At 39.6% G+C, this 23,474-nt stretch overlaps 1 protein-coding gene across 1 annotated transcript in view; it reads left to right on the top strand.

The window, feature by feature from the left end:
• LOC126483828 (fatty acid synthase-like) overlaps positions 1–23,474 on the top strand; it is a 394,620-nt gene that overhangs the window by 192,856 nt on the left and 178,290 nt on the right. Inside the window, exons 14-15 of the mRNA XM_050107027.1 lie at positions 3,857–3,998; positions 15,960–16,073. Coding sequence (XP_049962984.1) covers positions 3,857–3,998; positions 15,960–16,073 — 256 coding nt within the window. The remainder of the gene's footprint in view (positions 1–3,856; positions 3,999–15,959; positions 16,074–23,474) is intronic.

Raw genomic sequence — 23,474 nt, forward strand, 5'->3', positions numbered from 1 at the left:
TCTATCACTGTATGTCTGCAAATGATCTCCAAGGAGCCAAACATAATGATTTCCAATCAGTGGTCAGTTCAGTTGGACCAGAGGATCCAGTCCATTCCGTGTAAACACACCCCACACTATTATGGAACCACCACCAGCTTGCACAGTTCCTTGTTGTCATCCTAGGTCCATGGCTTTGTGGAGTTTGTGCCACAATCTAACCTTCCATCAGCTCTCACCAACTAATATTGGGACTCATCTGATCAGGCCACAGTTTTCCAGTCATCTAGGGACCAACTATTATGGTCATGAGCCCAGGAGAGGCACTGCAGGCGATATGATGTTGTTAGCAAAGGCACTTACATTTTGCCACACTGCCCTAATGAATTTATTAGGATATGGTCATAAATGAAAATATGTGTCCAGTGTGGTCTCCTGACTCAGCAACATGCTGCATCTGTAACAAAATATAATCAACAGTTGCTTGCTATGTATCCAGTGTAATCAAAGCTATATGGCATCATGTGCTATTATTCAGATCAGGAGTAGTCCACGTATATCCCTGACAGAAGTGATCTTTCAGCATACCCACAACCAGAAGTCACATGGATAAGTCATGGGATCTGGAAGGTCACACACCTTGAAACTGGTTAGTGATGATAAAATTGTTACTGAAGGTTTCTTGAAGCGGATCTTTCAGCTGGAAAGACCGACTTATCATGTCAATTGGTTCAAATGGCTCTGAGCACTATGGGACTTAACCTCTAAGGTCATCAGTCCCCTAGAACTACTTAAACCTAACTAACCTAAAGACATCACACACATCCATGCCTGAGGCAGGATTTGAACCTGCGACCGTAGCAGTCGTGCGGTTCCAGACTGTAGCACCTAGAACCACTCGGCCACCCCGGCGTTCCATGTCACCCAATCTTGCATGAAAATAGTGTTGTGAACACAGTTGCGTTCTTGCAAAGCTGGAATTAAATTTTGTACAAGGAGGTCCTTATAATGTCCTGATATCACTGTACACATACCAGGTCAACAATATGTCGTCTCCTCAAAGAAAAATGGAACAAGAATGAAGTTGATTGCGAAACCACACCAGACAGTCACAGAAGCTGAGTGCAATGGATTTTCCTGGGCAACATGTTATGAAGTAGAATCCCCTAAGCGACAGTTCTGTGCATTCATAGCACCATGCAGTGTAAAATGTGCCTCAACTATCCAAAGAATCTTCCCCCAAATGTATGTCATCCATTCCGAGGCATGTCAAAAGCAAAGAGCTTCATTTGGTTCACATTCTGAATCTTGTAGGAATACCAGTGTAAAATTTAATGCAAAGTGTTTTGATAGGTTTATCAGGGGAGAGAGAATTGCTATGACACAGCTCGAGCACTGGCTGCAGAATTTAAGGCATGTACTGTGTGGTCAGCTGTATCTACAGCAACTTCATCAACAACTCCCATGGGAATGGGCCGCCTCCTTCTCTCTGCTGCATCACCTAATTCACCTGTTTCTTCAAATTTCTTGATCATATTCTTTAGCCCATTCATTAACATGGGGCCTCTTTGCAGCTGTTTCTGTCAGTGATATTCCCACAATACAGCACTACTGTTGCTGCCCACTGATAAAACAAATTTACCAGCAGTACATGGTCTGTCTTCTCAGTAGCAATTGTGTTTCATACAGAAAGATTTAATCCTCTTAACGCTTTACTCCTACAGTCACTTCACAAAAGAAGTCCACACACTTTGCCAAGTGACAAATAGCATATTGATGTCAAAACAGGAAACATTTCACATTCTCACTGCATGCAGAGCCATAATTTCACCTGGTGGCAGAAACTGGAACTACTATTTTTTGCAGCATATTCCATGAGCACACTGACTAATCAACATACCTATGATGTTTCTGCATCTTGTGATGTATACAGCCTCCACTGCAGCACTTGGAACACCATCAGTTAATTATTATAACCAGCTGGTATCCTGAGAAAGGAAAAAGGAATCTGTTGACAGGAACAAATAGAGATCCTGCAGTAGTTGCACACCACAAAAACTTGTCAAAATTATTAAGTAAAGGTATTAAAAAATCAAAGACCATGCACATTATGTCAGAAAACAGTAATTCGTTTGGTACCAAACAAGAAAGCGCTGGTATGTTGATAGAATAAAAACCACAAAAATACACACACAAATTTTCAAGCTTTTGCAACCCATGGTTGATTTGATTTGGTCTGATCTGATTTGATTTGACTAGTAAGAAATCATATATGGGGTTCCCCAAGGCTCAATCTTAGGTCTGCTATTTTCCCTCATATAGGTAAACGATCTTCTATCTAATAAACAACATACAGAATTAGTTCTTTTTTGCGGGTGGCACTACTATAATAATCAGTCCTACCATATATACAGCAGCAGAAGAAAGGGTAAACAATATTTTCATGACTGGTTTTCTGAAAATGGCATCACTCTCAGTTTTAAAAAGATGCAACATAATCAGCTCTATGACAACTAGAGGTTCTGCAACACTCTTGAGTGTAACATATGGTGAGGAATTAATAGTGTGGAAACTTCAAAATTTTGTGTGTCCATACCGATGAGAATTTAAACTGGAAAAAGCACATTTTGAAACTCCTAAGGCAACTAAGTCCAGCAACATTTGCACTTATAATCATTACAGATCTTGGCTGAAGACAAATCAGTAAGTTTAAATATTTTGCATATTTTCATTCAGTAATGTCATATGGAATAATGTTATGCTGTAATTCATCTTTAAGAAAGAAAGTCATCATTGCTCAAAAACGTATTCTAAGAATAATGTGAGGGTGTTCACCTACCATCATCTTGTTGACATCTGTTTAAGGATTTGAGTATTTTGACTACTACTTCACAGTGTATTTATTTGCTCATCGGGTTTGTTGTAAATAATCCTCTGCAGTTCACAATGAATGATGATATACATAACTGCAATACCACAAGAAAAAATTAGATTCATCACTTCACATTTAGGTTGCCTTTAGCACAAAAAGGGGAGCACAATGCCGCAACTAAATCTTTTGATCACTTACACAGAGATATGAAATGTCTGACAGACAGTAAAGTAAAACTTGAAAACAAACTGAAAAGGTATCTCCCTAAAAACTCCTTCTGTAGACGAATTTTTATTATTGTAATGTGTAAAAGGTGGTGGGTAGGTAATGCTAAATAGTGATAATAATAATAATAATAATAAGACCACAACCTAGCTTATAAATGTTTAGCATGCATTCATATTTACAAATTAATTTGTGTTTTGAATGTAAGATTACTTGTTTCATATCATTACAATTTATATTGCATGTGATCCACAGAACATGAAACCGCCTAGCTAATATCCAAGGAGTGTAATCAAAGACTGGAAATGACACATCTACTGATATATAGCTGCCTAAGGGAACTAATTTGAAAAGGATAACTTTAAAGTAAAAATGATAATGATATCTTTTAAAAAATTAAGGTTCATTACTTTTCCTCTGTACAGTTCCCATTGTGAAACAAGAAAGTGCCTAGATGTACAGTGTATTCAAAAGAAATTTTACCTAATTTCTATGAACCTAAATTTAAATGCCAAATGTTAGCCCTTGTGTGTGGTGTTGGGATGACATCACGCATTGAATTGGTTATGCAAGTTCATATTCAAGTATTAGCTCATTATCATAATGGAACTTTGATCCTAATGACTAGAGTAACCAGAGGTCCGTACGTTTTGTTTGCAATATTTCTTTATGCCATCATGATAAATACGTGACCTGTATTCATTATGTATTTCTCATAAGAAAAGTAAAGTACATTATTGTTATTGACAAATGCTTTTGAATTTTCATTCACTGCTGTAGATTGTATCTGTGTGGGCTAGATCCTAAGGTAGCAGAAATATATCCACCTGTACCATTACCAGTATCGGCAGGCACACCATTTATATCTCCAATTTGTCAATGGGACCATTCGGAAGAATGGCCACTTATTTCATCTCGAGAGGTATGTTTCAGACTTTACAGAAATTAATTATTAAAACTTACAGTGAATAATTTATAGCGTAGTACATGTTGTATTGTTAAAATGTTCCTTTTCACTTCATAAAGCCAGAATACAGAAATGTATGTAACTTTCATTTGTTGTGTGTAATGCAAAACTCTCTTAATGTTTTGGTGTAATGTAAGCACCACCAAATAAATTTGGTTTAATAACTTGAATTAAAAAATATATCATGTTTTAGGGTGCAAATATATTAATCAAGGCTAATTTGTGATTGAGTTAATGAATGTGTGCATCAGAAGCTGATTTCAATTATATACCGAAAGTAACTTCACTTAGTACTTCTTCTGAAGTGTAGACTTTTTCAGCACAATATTGTCACATAGGAATTCAAATTACTAAAGCCTCATATCCTAGAAGAACATATATGAATGATGATTACAGAGTATAATTGAAGTGCATATCTACTGGAGATAATTGGTACCTCATTCCAAGCAACAAATCTTCTTGGACAGTAAAGGATCACAATATATTAAAGACAAACATCTTACCAAATAACATACTACAGTGAATTCATAATTATTGTTGATAAACAATGTGAGTAATGATCTTTAATGACAGTCACTTACCATTCTGATAGATTGGTACATTTTGACTTGCTTTCACACAACATTCTTGTTAAATATTCAGTAGTAAAATGAGAGTTTTAGGAAACAGTGTTTCATATGTTCACCAAAATAGTCTTAAGTACCAGTCCTAATAATGATATCTTAGTTGCATATAGTAAGAAAGGAAGCAGTAAGAATGTAGGATAAATCAACCATCCCCTCCTTTTGCAGAGGAGCCAACAAATTACTGTTTTATCACCATATATTATTCCATCATTTTATTAAGCCATACCACCCGAAACAAATTACCTTTACATAAACGTGTAATACTTTTGCTTATTGTAGCAGTAACACTGTAAGATACTGAGATGAGCAGCTGAGTCAGTCTCATAGTGTAGTTCAGTCCTGTATTATGGAACCATGTACACCATTCCTTGTATTCTTCCCTTTCCTTCTTTTAGCTCATGCACAGCAATTAGTTGATAAACCAGAAACTCAACTGTAGAGATAGGTTCCATACCTACTTTTATAGTTCTGCGATAAACATGTCTTTGCCTTCTTTGCCTTTCCGTAATCATTCTACAAATGTGTTTGTTATAATGTCAAGTTTAACACATATATTTCAGAACGACACAACACATATAAGTCACAGAGAAAGTTGACAAGCAAGACATGTGCCCATGTTAGAATTCGAATGAGCACTGAGTCCCAGTCTAGTGGCCGCTGCTCGGCTGGCCGCTTAGGCGGCACAGCTGCTGCATGGCTGGCAGACAGCGCCGCACGTAGAGGACACACGTAATTGCACGGCGGTGCTTTGAATGATCGGCGAGTCACAACACTTTTCCCCCCTTTGAAATAGTTGCACTGGTCTTGATGGAGGTGTCCTGGAGATGGCTAACGTCCATGGGTGTTGTTTGACTCGCTGTAAAGTCTCGAGGAGGAGGCTTCCCGGATGGACGGAAGTGTCCCCGATGATAACGGGTCGAGATGACAGGAGACGTAGGGGTTGAATCTGCTGGGGCCCCATGCACCAATCTGCTCATTGTGGCAAATCCAGTTGATATGACAGGAGACATGGGCGATGTGTCGGCGTCAGTTGGAGGAGGAGGCGAGTAGATTTGCTCTGACAGAGGATGGTCATCCGGTTCCTGCATGGGCATGTCTCCTGGTGGCATCCGTTCTTGTGCTGGCATCACGATGACGGTGAGAGGGATGCGTTGTGAGTATTGAGAGATGCCAAGATCCCGAGCATCAGGTAGAGCAAAAGGTGGTGTTGCGGCATTCGGAACAGGCGTTGCTGGCACACGAGGCCGAAGCTGGTCCGAATGACGCACTGCAACACCCGTGTCCATCTGAATTTCATACAGGCATCTGCCATGGTGTCTTAAGATGTGGCCCGGGCTCCATTTTGGCCGCCTGCCATATGCCCATACCCAGACAAGGTCGTCGGCAGTGAACCGGCCAAGTGAAGGCACCCGTGGCCGTGAGGTAGAAGGCCGCAGAAGATGAAGTAGCATGTGGGGCTGTCGGCCACGTAAGAGCTCAGCCGGGCTGTGGTCGCCCATGGGGGTGAAAGGGTAAGACGCCAGAAACTGGAGAAGCGCATCATCAGCAGCAGAAGAAGTCAGAACTTTCCGCATCTGAGCCTTAAATGTGCGGACCAGTCGTTCAGCCTCACCGTTAGATTGCGGATGGAATGGCGGGGCCGTGACATGCATAATGCCTTGACGAGCACAAAAATCCGCAAATTCAGAAGAGGCAAATTGTGGACCATTATCAGTAACAAGAGTAGAGGGGAGGCCTTCCAAAGAAAAAATGTGGCGAGAGCACTGGTGGTTGCCGCGGTGGTAGGCGACGTGCAACGGACAATGAAAGGAAAGTTAGAGTAGGCATCAATTATGAGGAGCCAATAAGTACCTAAAAAGGGTCCCGCAAAGTCAGCATGAATGTGCTCCCAGGACTTCTCAGGCGAAGGCCACGGTGACAGGGATGACTCCAGGGCAGCGGCCTGTGACGCACAAGGGCCGCAGACAGCGACCATGTGTGCTATTTCAGAGTCGATGCCAGGCCAGTACACATGACGGCGTGCCAGAGATTTTGTACGAGACACACCCCAGTGCCCTTGGTGAAGGAGGCGCAAGACCGAAGCACGCAAAGAAGCAGGTACCACAACATGTGGCGAAGCATTGTCAGTGGAGAGGAGGATAACACCATCCCTAGCCGTGAGGCGGTAGCGCAAAGCGTAGTAGTTCCGCAACGGATCAGAAGTCTTAGCGGATGGGCGATCTGGCCAACCCTTCTGAATACAGTGTAAAATCTGGGAGAGGGTAGGGTTAGAACCCGTAGCAGCCACCAGCCTGTCCCCAGTGATGGGGAACACATCCACAACACGCTGCTCGGCAACATCCAAGTGGAAACACAAAAGTTCGTCCCTATCAAATGCCTGATCAGGACCCATGAGAAGGCGAGACAGAGCATCAGCATTTGCATGTTGAGCCGTTGGCCAGAAATGAGTCTCATAATTGAAACGAGACAAGTAAAGAGCCCAACGCTGGAGGCGGTGTGCAGCCTTGTCGGGAAGTGACGTTGATGGATGAAACAAGGAAACAAGTGGTTTGTGATCCGTAACAAGATGAAATTTTGAGCCATAGAGAAAAACATCAAACTTATGAAGAGCATAAATAATGGCCAAAGCTTCTTTCTCAATTTGAGAATACCTTTGTTGGGCATCCGTGAGCGATTTGGAGGCATAAGCAATGGGTTGTTCCGAACCGTCAGAAAAATGGTGCGCAAGGACTGCACCGACCCCATATTGAGAGGCGTCTGTGGCAAGAACAAGATGTTGGCCAGGTCAATAAGTAGCCAGGCACGGGGCCTGTTTCAGCAGAGTCTTCAATTTCTGGAAAGCCGCTTCGCATGACACGGACCAGTGAAAAGGCACGTTTTTATGGAACAGGCGATGCAACGGCTGAGCCACCGAAGGCGCAGATGGTAAGAATTTGTGATAGTATGCTATTTTCCCCAAGAAGGCCTGCAGTTCCTTAACAGATGTAGGGCAAGGAAGGGCATCGATCGCAGCGACAGTTTGCTGAAGCAGACGAATACCATCCTGAGAGACTTGAAACCCCAAGTACGTGATAGATGCCTGAAAAAATTGTGATTTCTGAAGATTACACTTAAGACTGGCAGTCTGTAAGACATGAAAAAGTGTGCAGAGATTTTGAAGATGTTCTTCAGTAGTGGAGCCAGTGACAACAATGTCGTCCATGTAATTGATACACCCAGGGACAGGGAGCAATAATTGTTCCAAGAATCGCTGAAAGAGAGCAGGGGCGCTAGCAACCCCAAATGGCAATCGTTGGTATTGATAGAGGCCGAAAGGCGTGTTAAGGACCAAAAACTGCCGGGAAGCAGCGTCAAGAGGAAGTTGATGATAAGCTTCTGACAGGTCAATTTTAGAAAAATACTGGCCTCCAGCAAGTTTAGTGAACAGTTCTTCAGGACGGGGCATAGGGTAAGTGTCGATGAGGCATTGAGCATTTACAGTGGCTTTGAAATCGCCACAGAGACAAATATCACCATTTGGCTTAGCAACGACAACGACAGGAGAGGACCACTCACTGGAAGTTACAGGAAGCAAGACCCCTGAAGTAGTGAGATGATCCAACTCCCGTTTTACCCGATCACAAAGGGCCACAGGAAGGGGCAGAGCCCGAAAAAACTTAGGCCGAGCAGTGGGTTTGAGCGTGATATGAGCTTCAAAGTCGTTTGCACGGCCTAACCCAGGAGAAAAAAGGGACGAATATGTCGTCGACAAGGAATCCAGTTGAGCATAAGGAATAGCATCAGAGACAATATTGACAGTCATCTATGGAGAACCCAAAAACACGAAAGGCATCGAAACCAAAAAGATTTTCTGCGTTGCTCTGGTCGACCACAAATATGGGAACAGTGTGAACGATGGATTTGTAAGATACCTCAGCATTAAACTGTCCCAAGAGAGAAATCTTCTGTTTACTGTACGTCCGTAATTGCCTAGTGACAGGTGACAGGAATGGAGAACCCAACTGAAGATACGTCTGAGAATTAATTATAGTAGCAGCAGAACCGGTATCCACTTGCATGCGAACATCTCGACCAAGGGTTTGGACAGTGAGGAATAACTTCCCTGAAAGGGAAGAAGTGCAATTGAAAGACAACACAGAATCAGAATCAGCATCATGTTCATGAACATCATGTATGCGGTCGGATTTGCAAACGGAAGACACATGACCTTCCTTTTTGCAATTGTGACACACAGCCCAACGTTGGAGACAATCCTCATGTGAATGTTTCGTAAAACACAGCAGACATAAAGGAAGTTGCCGGGGGTTTGCTGCAGTTTCTTAGCGGGTTGTTTACGGCTAGGCCGAGGCTGCGAGTGGGAGCGCACTGCGGCCACGTCGGCTGGCGGGGACGCGCTGCACACGTCATCAACAGCGCACAGAGGTTGTATTTCTCCAACGTCACCCCACTCCTCTATTTGCGCCCCAGCGGCGTGAGAAATTTCAAAAGACTGTGCAATGGAGAGAACTTCATCTAGAGTCAGATTCGTCAACTGAAGGGCACGTTGCCCAACTTCTTTGTCAGGCACCGACTGGATAATAGCATTCCGTACCATGGAATTGGCATAGGATTCTTTGTGAACATCAGTAACAAATTGACACTTTCGACTGAGGCAATGAAGTTCAGCAGCCCAAGTGTGATAGGATTGATGTGGCTGTTTTTGACAATGATAAAAGGTAACACGAGAGGCTACAACATGCGTTTTCTTTTGAAAATAGACAGACAGAAGTGAGCACATTTCAGCAAAGGTCAAAGATGCAGGATCCTTCAAAGGAGCCAATTGCGACAACAACCAATACATTTGAGGTAAAATCCAGGAAAGGAACAGAGACTTACATGGTTGTTCATCCATGACATGGAATGCCAAGAAGTGCCGTCGAAGACGTTTTTCATAATCAGACCAGTCTTCCGCCGCCTCGTCGTAAGGAGGAAAAGGAGGTATAGCCAACGATGAGAAACGCCCCGCATTTGACGCCGCGATGAAATCGCGAATCGCCGCTGTTAGAAGCGTTTGCTGTTCAAGGAGATTTTGCAATAGTTGCTCGACAGTAGCCATGGAACCCTGTGGGTCAACGGTGAAAAGGAAAAATCCACTACCTCGTCGCCAATTGTTATAACGTCAAGTTTAACACATATATTTCAGAACGACACAACACATATAAGTCACAGAGTAAGTTGACAAGCAAGACATGTGTACACGTTAGCATTCAAATGAGCACTGAGTCCCAGTCAAACGGCCACTGCTCAGCTGGCTGCTTAGGTGGCGCAGCTGCTGCATGGCTGGCAGACAGTGCCGCACGTAGAGGACGCGCGTAATTGCGTGGCGGCACTTTGAATGATGGGCGAGTCACAACAGTGTTCCCTCATTATTTGCCAATGCTGGTGAGTGCTTTTGACCGGACTGACCTGTAATTTGCAGTCTCTCCTCGATAATACTTCCTCTAGATCACCTTGAACCAGAAAGTTCACATAAATATGTTCTGCTTGCATTCAAAAATGTTCTTGATCTCAGCAGTATAGTTGACATTAGCACCCACATTATTCCTTGTGGAGTTCACTAATTGTCTATGGCGGCCAGTTTTTACACTATAAAAAATAATTAGTGCAAGTTTACAGATAAATACTTGCAATCACAGTGGTGAAGTTTTCAATGGTGGCAAAAATAGACAGTTCATGTTTATCTAAAAAAATGACACAGTTTACATTTAGCACAGTCCTGTATCAACTCATTAAGTATAATTACACTGTGGTGGTTAATTTACATGAGCAACAGCTAGTTTTGATGACAATAATGTTATACACTTCTAACAATCAATCACAGTGTTCATTAATTAGAGGTAGTGTACAGAATATACGTATTTGTGATGAGAACTGAACATTGAGAGCACCTCTAACATAGTTATTAACTATTCACTTTTGAACAGTGGACAGGCTGTTCTGGGTGACGTGCGACTACTTGTAGATGGGCATAAGAACAAACTGTTATGCTGAAAAGTACTAAATGCTTTGAAAATTGGATGGATTGGAATTTGCTGTTTGAACACTTGAAATAAGTACCTGAACCATAGTTCAGTCTAACCAAGAACTTTATATTTCTCTTAATACTGAACATACAAGTGGCTATAGCATTCCTCTCATAGCAGGAAAACCAATAGTTGTAGGATTTCAGTGTTTGGGTTGCCCTCTGTCATACCTGTCCTAGGTATGGGATTTAATCCACTTCTTGTAAACATTGGAAACAGTAGAAAGGAGCTTAGAGTAGGGATATTATTTTCCTATTCAAGATGTGATCAATAAGGAAAGGGTTATTGCTATTGGTTGAGACAAAGAATTTTATTGTGTCAGACACTGCTTTGAAATGATTTTTGGGCATGGGAGGAGATATTTATTTATGTTATTGTGAATGTCTATGTATTCCATATGTTCTCTTGTTACAACTGTCATTTCTGTCTTGTAATCTGTTTCTGTATCACCTTCTATATGTCATACCTGTTCAAGATGTTTTGTACTACACTTGTCACATACTAATTTTATTTTATCGGGAGTGTTAATTTAATTTAAATTTTTGTATAAACACTGTTTTTCCAGTTTAGTATGAATGTTTTTCTGTGTTTGTTCCCTTTACATTTATTTACAGTTTAACTACAACACTTTTAATTGCAGTACTGTCAAAACTGACATCATACCTCACTCCTGATGCATAACATATTTTTCCCCATATTGTTCATGAATATTTGGCCTTCTCTGACAATGATAGTTAGTCAAAGTCTGATTATGGGACTGTAAGCTAAAAACAAATTAACAAAATAAGTCAGCACTGTAGAAATATGTGAAATAATGCAAAGGTAAACAGTCACCTAAAGTGGATCGATTTGTGGAGCACAGAAACACATAACAGAAAACAGCATTCCGATTAACTTTAAAGTACTTCCCATTTTTTAGCAGAAGTAGGCATATTCACACACACAACAACACTGACACCCTCTGTAGACTATACACAATACTCTGCTTTTCATTTATAAGTAATGATATTCAGTCATCTGCCTAAAAACATCATACTGAATTGGCATGAGATCTGACATTTTATAGATTTGCATAGTTTGAAACTGACACTACTAAGTAGTTCTGGTATTTTTGTATACAGTCAGGAAACAATATTAATTCAGTGTCTCTTTTAAATTCTTAGGATTTTCTTAGACAATGATCCACCACATTACATAGGGTGTCTCACAATTCCTATTAGAGCCTTCTGTGGGTTGTAGAGTGGAATTAATAGATAAGGTTTTGAAATGGAACCAATGTCCAGAAATGTATCATTTGGATATAAAATATGTCTGAAGGTTGGATTGCTTTCAAATCTCTCACTTAACAGTATGCACACAAATTGAGAAGAAGGCGGTTTTGTCATCCCCCATCGTAATTATGACATTACACGCCATTTTCATCTGTGTATGACAACAGCTATGAGAAACTGGTATGTTTGCAACTAGGGTGGTTGACAGTGGTGCTCCAAGGATGTGCCACAATTTTCCTTTTCTGAGTATGTCATTTGACATGTAAAAGAGAACCTGACAATGAGTACCTTCAAACATTGCCCATGCCACAGACTTCTGTAGAGCACACAGTTCAGCAACCTTTATCTTCAGCATGTGTGTACTATCATGTGGGATATTTTAAACTGATCTAGTCTTCAAGCATATTTTACATCCAAATAGTACATTTACAGACATGAGTTCCTTATTACGACTTTACCTACTATAAGTAGGCCCCTCTACAATTCCAAGATGCATGTAATAGTAATGTATTACTTATAATCTTCTCAGATTTCTCTTCTTTTTCCTCCAACCATACTGATAGTGCTCACCATATCTATCATTCAGTGTAATCATTCTTATGGGAAACATTTCAGATGTTCTAGTTCCATGGTGAAACTCTCCATTTCAAATAGGGCACCAGCCATGTCAGCCAGTTTTTGGACATTCTATTTTTGTGTGGCAGGTGCTTACAGCTGTCAGATCGCAATTACAATTCAGTATGCCTATTTTTCTTGTATGTGCTTTGTCCCAGTGTGCCAACTGCTAGAATGAGTAATCATCTATCCACTTCAGCATCCGTTGTGAACTTGATCTTGCGATGTGTTCAAGTAATTCAACCAAGATGTCTTTTACATGTAAGTTTGTGACAAATTTGCCATCAATGAATGTCACAAACATTTTAATACCTAACAGGTTGATTCCAGAGCTTTCTCTTCAAGCAGTTCCACACAGAAGTTACCCACAACTGATGAAAGTGTGTTGCACAGGGGTATTTAATCTGTCTGTTCATGGTGTGTCACATTGAAAATAAATTACATCAACATCAGAGCATACCTGAAAAAGTGAACATCTCTTCAAGTCAAATTTCTGGCTGATGTGTTCCAGGGATTCTGCATAGAAGCTCTGGTAAAAATAGAAATGTCATCACAGCTCACTAGGATAATGGAATCCTTTAGCCTGCACTTACTGAAGGGTTGCACAAAGTCAAAGTAACTATGAACAAGATTTCCTTCAGCAACAAATTTTTATCAGAGGAACATCACACCCACAGCAGACTTCTGAAGGCAGGAGAAAAGTGGCACAGAGACAAATGACTTGTGCTCACACAGAAGCAGTCACTTCATTAACACACATGACAGTAACAACATAATTGTTTGCTGAAATATTGTGCATGTTGGACATTGGGATCCAACCTTACAGTTGCGAATAATGCTGTCAGCAACACCATAAGAAACTAAAAAGTTAGGAAACAATTTTGAGCAAAATTACAACATATTAAAGTGTTAATGTCATAATGTACCATATTCATTTGCTTGTTTTCACTCTTTCACTAAGGTAGGAACACTGTACAAAAATGTCACTTTGTTTATTTATAAAATCATTTACACAGCAAATCTCTTATCACTGTAAACAGTATTTAATCATCTTTGAAAATATCACCTCATTCATAATGCCCTGTGATCTCTTTATTAGACATTATCTGTGTGTTGAATACCTTTTTGAAGATTTTTAAGTCTCCTGATATACATTGCAGTTGATCTTTATTTCTTGTCAGTTGAATAAACATGTGCATGTTTTTCTCATAATGTAGTAATGACACTATTATTTTGTATCTGTATATAAATGAAAATGTCAGTATTTTTAAATTTTGAAAGGCATTTATGTATGATTCCAGTTGTTTTCTAATAGCCATTTTTGCAAAATAAAAATTATTTTTGTATTACTGCTGCTAGAGTTTCATCTTACTCCATGCTGTAAGTATGATCCAAAAAAATTGTGACACACTATGCACAGTTGGCTTTTGTTGGAATAATGAATGAGTTTTTTCATAGTAAATATTACAGTGCTTAACTGACTGCAGATACTGTTTATACAAGGTGTGAACCAAAAGAAATGGGACTTTTTGTTTTTCTTAAAGAATCTTTGTTTTTTCATCAGCATCAACTTTGCCCCTTCACAGCAATTCCTCTCAGATATATTACACTTCTGCCAGCACTTTTTTCCATCTTTTAAGCACTTCTGGAACTCATTTTTCATTTTGCTATTCAGCTCCTTCAGCAGTTCTGTTTTTATCTCACCAACAGAGGCAAAACCATAGCGTCTGATGGGTCTGTTCAACATCAGAAAAAGGGTGAATACAGTGGTAGAGGCAACATAATGGCTTCATTTTTTGCCAGAAACAACACGAACAAGCACTGACGTGTGAGTGGAAGCAGCATCGCGATGCAATTTCTGCAAGTGCTTTTGCTACAATTCTGGTCATTTTCTTTGAACTGCTTGATGCAAATAGTGCATAACTTTCAGGTAGCATTCCTTATTGACCATATGTCCGTAAGGCAGGAACTGATGATACAATATTCCATTTGAATCAAAGAGAACAGTGAGAAGAACCTTCACATGTGATGGAATGTGTCAAATATTTTTCGAACTTGGCTCTTCAGGCTGTTTCCTTAGGGATGATTGGGCCATAGCCATATACCCATGTTTTGTACTTGTTATAACCTTCTTTAGAAGTTCTGGATCAATGTTGACTTCATTCAGCAATTCCTGAGTGATGTTTATGCGACATTGTTTTTGGTCGAAATTCAACAATTTTGGAACAAGCTTTGCTGCTACATTTATCACGCCATAAACATCTGAAAAACTTGCTTGGCATGAGCAAAATGATATGTTGCCTCATCAGCAACCTCTCTGATGGTGATTTTCCAGAACCACTTCCCATATAGTTTCTACATTGTCTTCAGTACTTGATGGGCTTCAGAATCCAGGGCTGATGCTATTTCAGGCATCTTCTTGATCCTTTTTGTAAAGTTTATACTACTCATAAACTCTTGTCTTACTCATAGTAGATTTGTCAAATGCCACAGTCAACATTTAGAATGCAGTGCTGCACTTTATTCCTATTTTCAACCAAACTTAATGCAAGTTCATTGATCCATCTTTTTCGAAAGTAAACATTTACTGAGCATTCAAAAACACACATAACCTTTTTGACTGTCAACAATAAACTAAACATTCAAAATAGCTGAAAATGCAGACATACATCAGGAATATGTGTATTAACAATATAAAAAAAGATTTGAAAACTGAATGTATAAAGCCTGTAAAATAAAAAAATTCCCATTACTTACGATCCGTTACATTGTACTATTAGGTACAGCATATGACATGTTTGAAGAGTGACCAAGTTTTTTCTTTATTTACTAATGTCATACCATCAGTGCATCATATTTTCTGTGCATTGTCACAGACTTCAGTGTTGTTTATAAATGGGTGAACAATATTGGACCAAGAACAGATACCTGTGGAACTACGTACTTAGTGGTCTGATTTCCGACTGGCATCCACTCACTCTATTGGCAGACTGCTTTCTGTTGCTTGTATGTGATTTTACCTATTGTGCTGCATGCCCTTATATATGCCACTCCTTTCCTGTTTTTCATTTATAGCTATGTAGGTAATGGTGTCAAAAATTTCCAACAAATCCAAATAAATTTGAGTGCTGAATTCCTTTATTGTGATACATGTATAAAAAATTCTATAACAATATAGGCAATATATATTAGGAATCATAGCTGACAGAAGTAAAGAAACAAAACCGAGTCTTTTTGACATTCAGAAGACTTCTCCATCTTGTCCCTACAGGTTTTTAACCTATTTACTTTTAGCATTGCTTTTTATTCAATAACTTAATGTATGCATTCTGTTACATTTAGGGGACTATTTCTGGTGAAATATATATTGAATTCAATAAGGTCCAGGAAGAAACAAAGGATTACACTGAAAATGTGCTAGGAGGAAATATTGTTATTCCACCTGCAGCATTTCTGGTGAGTCTGATTTTAATTTTTGATAGATTATAGTGCATTAGTTAATTATGTCAGACATCATTGTGCTCCATAACAAAACAATATGGCATGTATGTATTGTTTCTCCATCCACAATTAACTTCTGGAATTGTATTTGGGCATAAATCAATCCTGTTTGGCATATGACAAATTTGTGCACAGAAATCTGAGTGCAGTGACCTGTTATAGCCTCATTTACTTCCTATGAATGTATGAAGAGGTACTGATTTGCTTAACAACCACAATAACAACAACAACAAAAACTATAGACAGGCAACCACTCACCCGTAAGTGTTGTGTGGTGCTCAGAAATCTGTAATAGGCTACAGGTATTACTAGATTTAGAGTTAGTGTACTTTTTTGCCTACACTTAAACACACACACACACACACACACACACACACACACACACACACACACACACACACAATGCACATTTTCTATCCACACTTTTTATGTGGTTGCTTGCTGTGTTAAAGGATGACTCACACATTGCAGTACAGGACGCTTTATGAAGTGCACAAATTCACAGTGGGCTGTCTTGAAAACAGCAAATGAAAGATCATCTGTGATCCCCTGAAATAAGAAACAAAAAGTTTACAGGCGTGATAACAGATCAACAAGAAGCTACATCCCACATGGCTGGAGGGAAGTGCCCAATGAGGGACCACAGAGTGTGGAGAAGCATAGGCACAATGACGGTGCAAAGCAGAGTGGATAATAACACTGCACTGTATTGGAACCCAATCTGGAACTGGCCTGCTGGAAGCTGTACCTAGTCTTATGTAACCAGCAAGTGGAAGTATGTTTCTGTCCATGTGATGTGCAGATGGTGTTTGCTCTTTGCTAGTAGAGCTGTTAGTTTCCTGGTGCACATGCTGCTCAGAACTGTAACTGGTGCCCTATGACAGAGCTTGGAACAAACAGTGTACAAACATACTGTTTGAATACAGCACAGTGTCATGACATGTGATATCATCTTGTGTGAATGTACAATTGCCAAAGGAAAGACTCTGCATGGCAGAGACCTCAGACTGGCAGCAGATATATGCAGCCTACTGCTGATATACAATGCCACACACATGTGGTAATGTGGCAAAAAAGAAAAAAAATGGAAGGGTCAGACAGAGATGAATGGTGTGGGAAAGGAAAAGAGAGAAACAGTGAGGATTAGGGCAAAGGATTGGGAAGAAGGCTAGCAAAAGCTTAGACTAGAGGAATTATGAGATGAAGCTCTGGTTAGAGAAACAGTTCCCCTCAACTATAATTAAGAGGGGAGAAATGAAGAGGTGGTTGGGGGAGGGGGGAATACAGGTGGAGTTGTTGATGTGTTGCAAACGGCATTAGGGGCAACTGAGTGGTTGACTTGCAGTTAGACACAGTTTGGTATTGGCTCTTCATATGGATAGAGTGCAGTTAGTTAAAATTACCTGGTAGATTAGAACTGCGTTTCAAACTGGGTCTCAAACCTGGAATCTTGCTTTTTGTGGGGGATGCTCATACTGACTGAGCTATCCAGGCATGATTCATTACTTGTCTTCACAACTTCAATTCTGTCAGTACATCTGTCCTACTTTTATAGCTTCACAGAAGTTCTCTGGCATTCCTTGTGTGACTAGCACTCCTATAAGAAAGGATACTGTGGAGAAAATTGCTTTGCCACAGCCATGGCAATTGTTTCAGAATGAGTCTTCATGTCTACACCAGAGTTGTAAGCTATTTTGAAACTTCTGGAAACAATCCCTTTGGCTGTGGTTAAGTCATTTGTCTGCTTTGTCTTTTCTTCCAGAAGTGCTAGTCCCATATAGTATGCAGAAAAGCTTCTTTAAAGTTTGAAAAGTAGGTGAGAGGTACTGGAAGAACTGAAGCTGTGAGAACAAGTCTGGAGTCATGCCTAGATAGCTCAGTCAGTAAGAACATTACCTGTGAAAGGGTTGGTTCTGGGTTTGAGTCCTACAACTCACAATCAATTCCTTAAGAAGAGACATCGATGCACTGAGGAAAGAAAACCAGGGCCTACGATCCACACAAAAACCAAGTGAAGAGGCGCAAGACAGACGTGATAAATGATTCGAGTGGATAAAAGTGATGCATAAAGGTAATGTTTTATCCACATAAGGGTCAAAAAAATCTTCAAAAACAGTTACATTCTCTGATAATAATAAATATTATGTTCTGCAAAGTGACTGTGATAATGACTGTACTACAAAAGTTCATGATTTGAAAATGAATGAACCTTACAGAAATAATGTCAACAAGAAACACAGATCATCAAGAAAAAAAGAGTAGTGTACTTTTACTAGCAGACAGCCACAGCAGATGTAATACTTTATGGGAAAAAAATCATGACATAACAGTGACTGATGTAGTGAAACCTGGAGCAGGAACCAGACATGTTGTAGATGCTGATTTTCAAAAGAAAATAACACAAGATGGCGACTTTATTATTTGCATAAAGGAATTGAACAATGTAGCTAAAAAGGAAACAGATGTTTGTGTGCAGAACACATAAATTTCTAGACATGAATCAATCTCGAAACGCAGTTGTTACCACAGTATCTCAAAGGCATGATGTGCTTTACAACTCATGTGTAAACAAAGAAGTCTAGAAGACAAATATTAAAATAAAGAAACTGTGTTTAGAGTATGATAAACGTGAAGTACTAGACATAAGTAAGCTGCATCAAAACCTCTACATCAATCACGGAATGCACTTGAACTATGAAGGAAAACTGTTTGTGTGTGATCACATCAACAAAATACTTAAAGATCAACTTTAGAGAAATAAAACTGTCTATCAGCTTCCTGTATGTTCTGCCAAAAACAAATGATGAACATAACATGGGCAAGAGAGAAGAAACAGTTATTTCAAAACCCTCAGGTACTTTTTTAGGCAAAAGTATGCAGTTTCAGCAAATAAAACACCACACTAAACAAAACAGTCACTGTGTAAATCTGAAACAGTTGAAAAATCAGCCATCCAGTTGGAAATAAAGGTTTATTAGCCCTTGACCTTGTTAAATTCCAAAGTTATTTGCAAATTTCTCACTGTTTCATCAAATCGTGCAGTCACTGATAAATAAAGTGAGTGAACTTTAAGTTCTACTACAGACTAACTGAACTCTGGTACTGCACTTTGCATACCAGAACATTGGCTTGAAGAAGAAAACTTAAAAATGTTGAGTTTGCAGAATTTTGTTAGGTAGCTATTTCAATAGAACTGTAGAGACCCATGGAGAAAGTAGCTGAATATGTAGCTATTATTTACTTGTATAGGCCACAACAGTCAATATATCTATCATATTAACAGTCTGGAATCATACCTCCACATCATAACAAAAAGGTGCAAAAATCTTATTATGTGTGGGGATTTTAATATTAACTTCCTGAAAGATTCAAAACAAAATCTGATCTCTTGAACCTTCTTTTAACTTTTAATTTGAAGCCTAATATAGAAGCAGAAACATGGATAACAGCAACATCAGTGTCAACCATTGACCAAATATTTACAAACACGCCATGTAAGTACAACACACAAACTTTCAATACAGGCTTAGGGGATCACAATGCATAAATAATTTTGTACAGCTAAAAAATCATTATTAACTTTCAAAACAGTCTGTATCAGCTGTTGTTCAGAGCTACAGTGAACAAGATATAAATTCCTCTCTTTATTTCCTAAACAGAGAAAAGTGGAAAGAAGTTTACAACATTGCAGGCACAAATGAAAAGTTTGATGCTTTCAGTAACATCTTCTCCTATTAATTTGAACTGTGTTTCCTCCCCACCATCCCAGAAGAAAGAGGAAAACACAGAAAAATAAGAAAAGAAATTGGCTTATGCCAGGCATACTGGCATCACTTCAGAAAAAGAGATAACTATATGATGTATCAAAAGAAGAGGGAAAACCAGATTTTGATGCTTATTTTAGGAGATATAAACATTTCCTAAACTAAGTCATTGAAATGACTAAGAAACTGGCAAATGAGAATTTTGTAAAAAGTATCCCAAACAAAATGAATGCTATATGGGACATAGTGAGAGAAGAAACAGAAAAACAATGTGAAGAACACCACAATATTGACACACTGGAAAACTCAACCAAAATATCATACCCAAAGAAAGTTGCAAATAAATTTAACTCCTACTTTACAGAAATAGTAGAAAATGATATCAAAATGCACCCACCAAATGCTAGGAAAGAACATGTTCCAAACAGAATGAGATTTTCACTCTGCAGCAGAGTGTGCGCTGATATGAAACTTCCTGGCAGATTCAAACTGTGTGCCAGACCAGGAGTCGAATTTGGGACCATTGCCTTTCGTGGGCAAGTGCTCTACCAACTGCACTATCCAAGCATGACTCATGACCCATCCTCACAGCTTTTGGCAGAATTGAAGCTGTGAGGATGGGTCATGAGTCATCCTTGGATGGCTTAGTTGGTAGAGCAATTCTTAAGCATCACACATAAATTCACATTGTCTCATTTCATCAGGTCACAAAAGTTGATTTGTCCAATATCTGTTTGTAACTATGTACAAAAATGATGAACAATCAATCAATAAGAAGGTGACTAAACAAGTAATTACCAATGTGTGAAGGAAGATGGATCCAGATGAAAGGTTTTGGGAGGGTCCTCAAGGAAAGTCAGCTTTAACTAAACTGTGATATACACATTCAAAATATCATTATCATCTTCGCTTCAAGCATTAGTCAATTTTTTGTTTTGTTTTGCCTGTTGCAGTACTCATCAATTTCTCAGTCTTCCCTGACTTCTTCTCCTACTGGCTTAAATCTTCTTATCTGGAGAGGTTATCTTCCTCCACTCATTCTCTCAAGATGTTCATTCCAATTTCTTCTGTTTTATTGTATTTTGTTGAGGATGTTAAATATATTCAGTTCTTTCCTAATTTCCAGGTTTCTAAATCTGTCAGCCCTTAATCCATTAAATTTCGGGCATGCAGCCGCGCAAATAAAATTTTATTTGCGCGGCTGCATGCCCGAAATTTAATGGATTATTCATTACGCCGCGAGAAGTTGAAAATGCACTGTCAGCCCTTGTGCATCCTTTTACTGCTCTTGGAAACGTCATGCCCCCTCTTTGTATTTGACTTTCTTGACATTTACGTATAACATACAATTCACTTTTGTAAACAAGCACTGGAACTGCCATTGTCTTATAAAATTTTAATCTTGTTTCTTTCTTCATTTTATTTTTTACACACGTGTTTATTGTTCTGCAGATATCCCCAAACTTTGCTAATTATTTCTCTATTGACTTCATCATACTCATGTGACATCACAACCTAAATAATTAAAATGTTTGACATGTTCCATTGCTCTATTGTTGATCACAATTTTTGTCCACACAGGATGTTTCCCTTTGAAAGCCAATGGCTTTGTCTTCTTTTCTGAAATCCTCAAATGGTGCTCCTCACAGAGCTTACCTAGTAAATGTATTCCCCTCTGTAGATCATCTTCATTATCCACCAGTTCTGTAGTGTTGTCTGCATATAAAAGACAATATAAGTGGGGATTACTGTTAATCTTAATTCCCTCATTAAATATCTCCTTCCATTTCTGAAAAGCAACATCTAAATAAATGTTAAAAAGTGTGAGTGAAATGCTGCACCTTTGTCTTACTCCTTTATTTGTGACTATAGGTTGTGTCAGAGTACCATTTATATCTAAAATTACAATTGTGTGTTTGTACAGACTTTTTAAAACATTAGGTGTCCTGCAGAATGAGATTTTCACTCTGCAGCAGAGTCTGCACTGATATGAAACTTCCTGGCAGATTAAAACCATGTGCCAGACTGAGACTCGAACTCAGGGCCTTCGTCTTTCGCGGGCAAGTGCTCTACCAACTGAGCTACCCAAGCACGATTCACGACCCGTCCTCACAGCTTTACTTCTGCCAGTACCTCATCTCCTACGTTCCAAACTTTACAGAAGCTCTCCTGCGAACCTTGCAGAACTAGCACTCCTGCAAGAAAGGATATTGCGGAGACATGGCTTAGCCACAGCCCGGGGGATGTTTCCAGAATGAGATTTTCACTCTGCAGTGGAATGTTCACTTATATGAAACTTCCTGGCAGATTAAAACCTTGTGCCGGACCGAGACTCGAACTCGGGACCTTTGCCTTTCGCGGACAAGTGCTCTACCAACTGAGCTACCCAAGCACAACTCACGCCGCATCCTCACAGCTTTACTTCTGCCAGTACCTCATCTCCTGCATTCCAAACTTTACAGAAGCACTCCTGCGAACCTTGCAGAACTGGCACTCCTGAAAGAAAGGATATGCGGAGACATGGCTTAGCCACAGCTTTTCTTTCAGGAGTGCTAGTTCTGCAAGGTTTGCAGGAGAGCTTCTGTAAATTTTGGAATGTAGGAGATGAGGTACTGGCAGAAGTAAAGCTGCGAGGACACGGTGTGAGTCGCGCTTGGGTAGCTCAGTTGATAGAGCACTTGCCCACGAGAGGCAAAGGTCCCGAGTTCGAGTCTCGGTCCGGCACACGGTTTTAATCTGCCAGGAAGTTTCGTTAGGTGTCATGGATATACTCTTTCACTCATAATTCTCCTCAGTTTCTCTCTATCAGCATTATCAAATGCCTTAAAAAAATCAATGAACACTAAATGGGTTTCCCTATTATACTCTCTCCATAGCTTAGGGAGGCTCTCAGGTACTCCCTAGGGGAGTAAACCCTTAAAAGAAAATCAGACAGGTTGGAAGGCCATCATATGTGCATTTCTTGTGCACTTGACACGTTCCACATTATAATGGCTACCGTACTGTGCGATTGATCAATGGAACACATAACCAACTAACTAGCTAACTAACTAACTAACAGCCCCACTATCCAACTATACTTGTGCAGCCCTCATTAGGTGGCCAGGCAATTTTTCCGAATTACTACTGGCACCAAAGCAGCCTCGGACCATGGTTAGATATGCAGTCCTGGGAGCATGACATTGCTGAAAATTTAAGAAAAACCTTAACAAAAATAACAATATCAAAATGGTAGATTGCTACATGCCATGTAGAGGTAGCGTTGTGTTGCAGACAGTTTAAGATGCCTCTTCATTCTGTTGGCATAAATAATATCAACACCAACAATTAGCAAAACTGTGTGTCCGTTTATGTGACAAAAGAAAATGAGCAAATGGATGTTAAGAACAATATAATTTACTTTTGTCTCATTGACATGGAATTATTTTTTGGTAGGTTGTCTAGTTTGGTGATCTCGTTACCTACAAGAGGGATGGGTTGTTGCTTTCATATATGTGAATGAAATAATGAAGCAAGTACTGAATTTTGCTTCAAATGTTTGATGTATGTCAATTCTTTCACTTCATAGCATCAATCAAAACACTTTGCATAA

Source organism: Schistocerca serialis, chromosome 6 (assembly GCF_023864345.2).
Source record: "Schistocerca serialis cubense isolate TAMUIC-IGC-003099 chromosome 6, iqSchSeri2.2, whole genome shotgun sequence".
In the NCBI taxonomy this organism is placed as follows: domain Eukaryota; kingdom Metazoa; phylum Arthropoda; class Insecta; order Orthoptera; family Acrididae; genus Schistocerca; species Schistocerca serialis.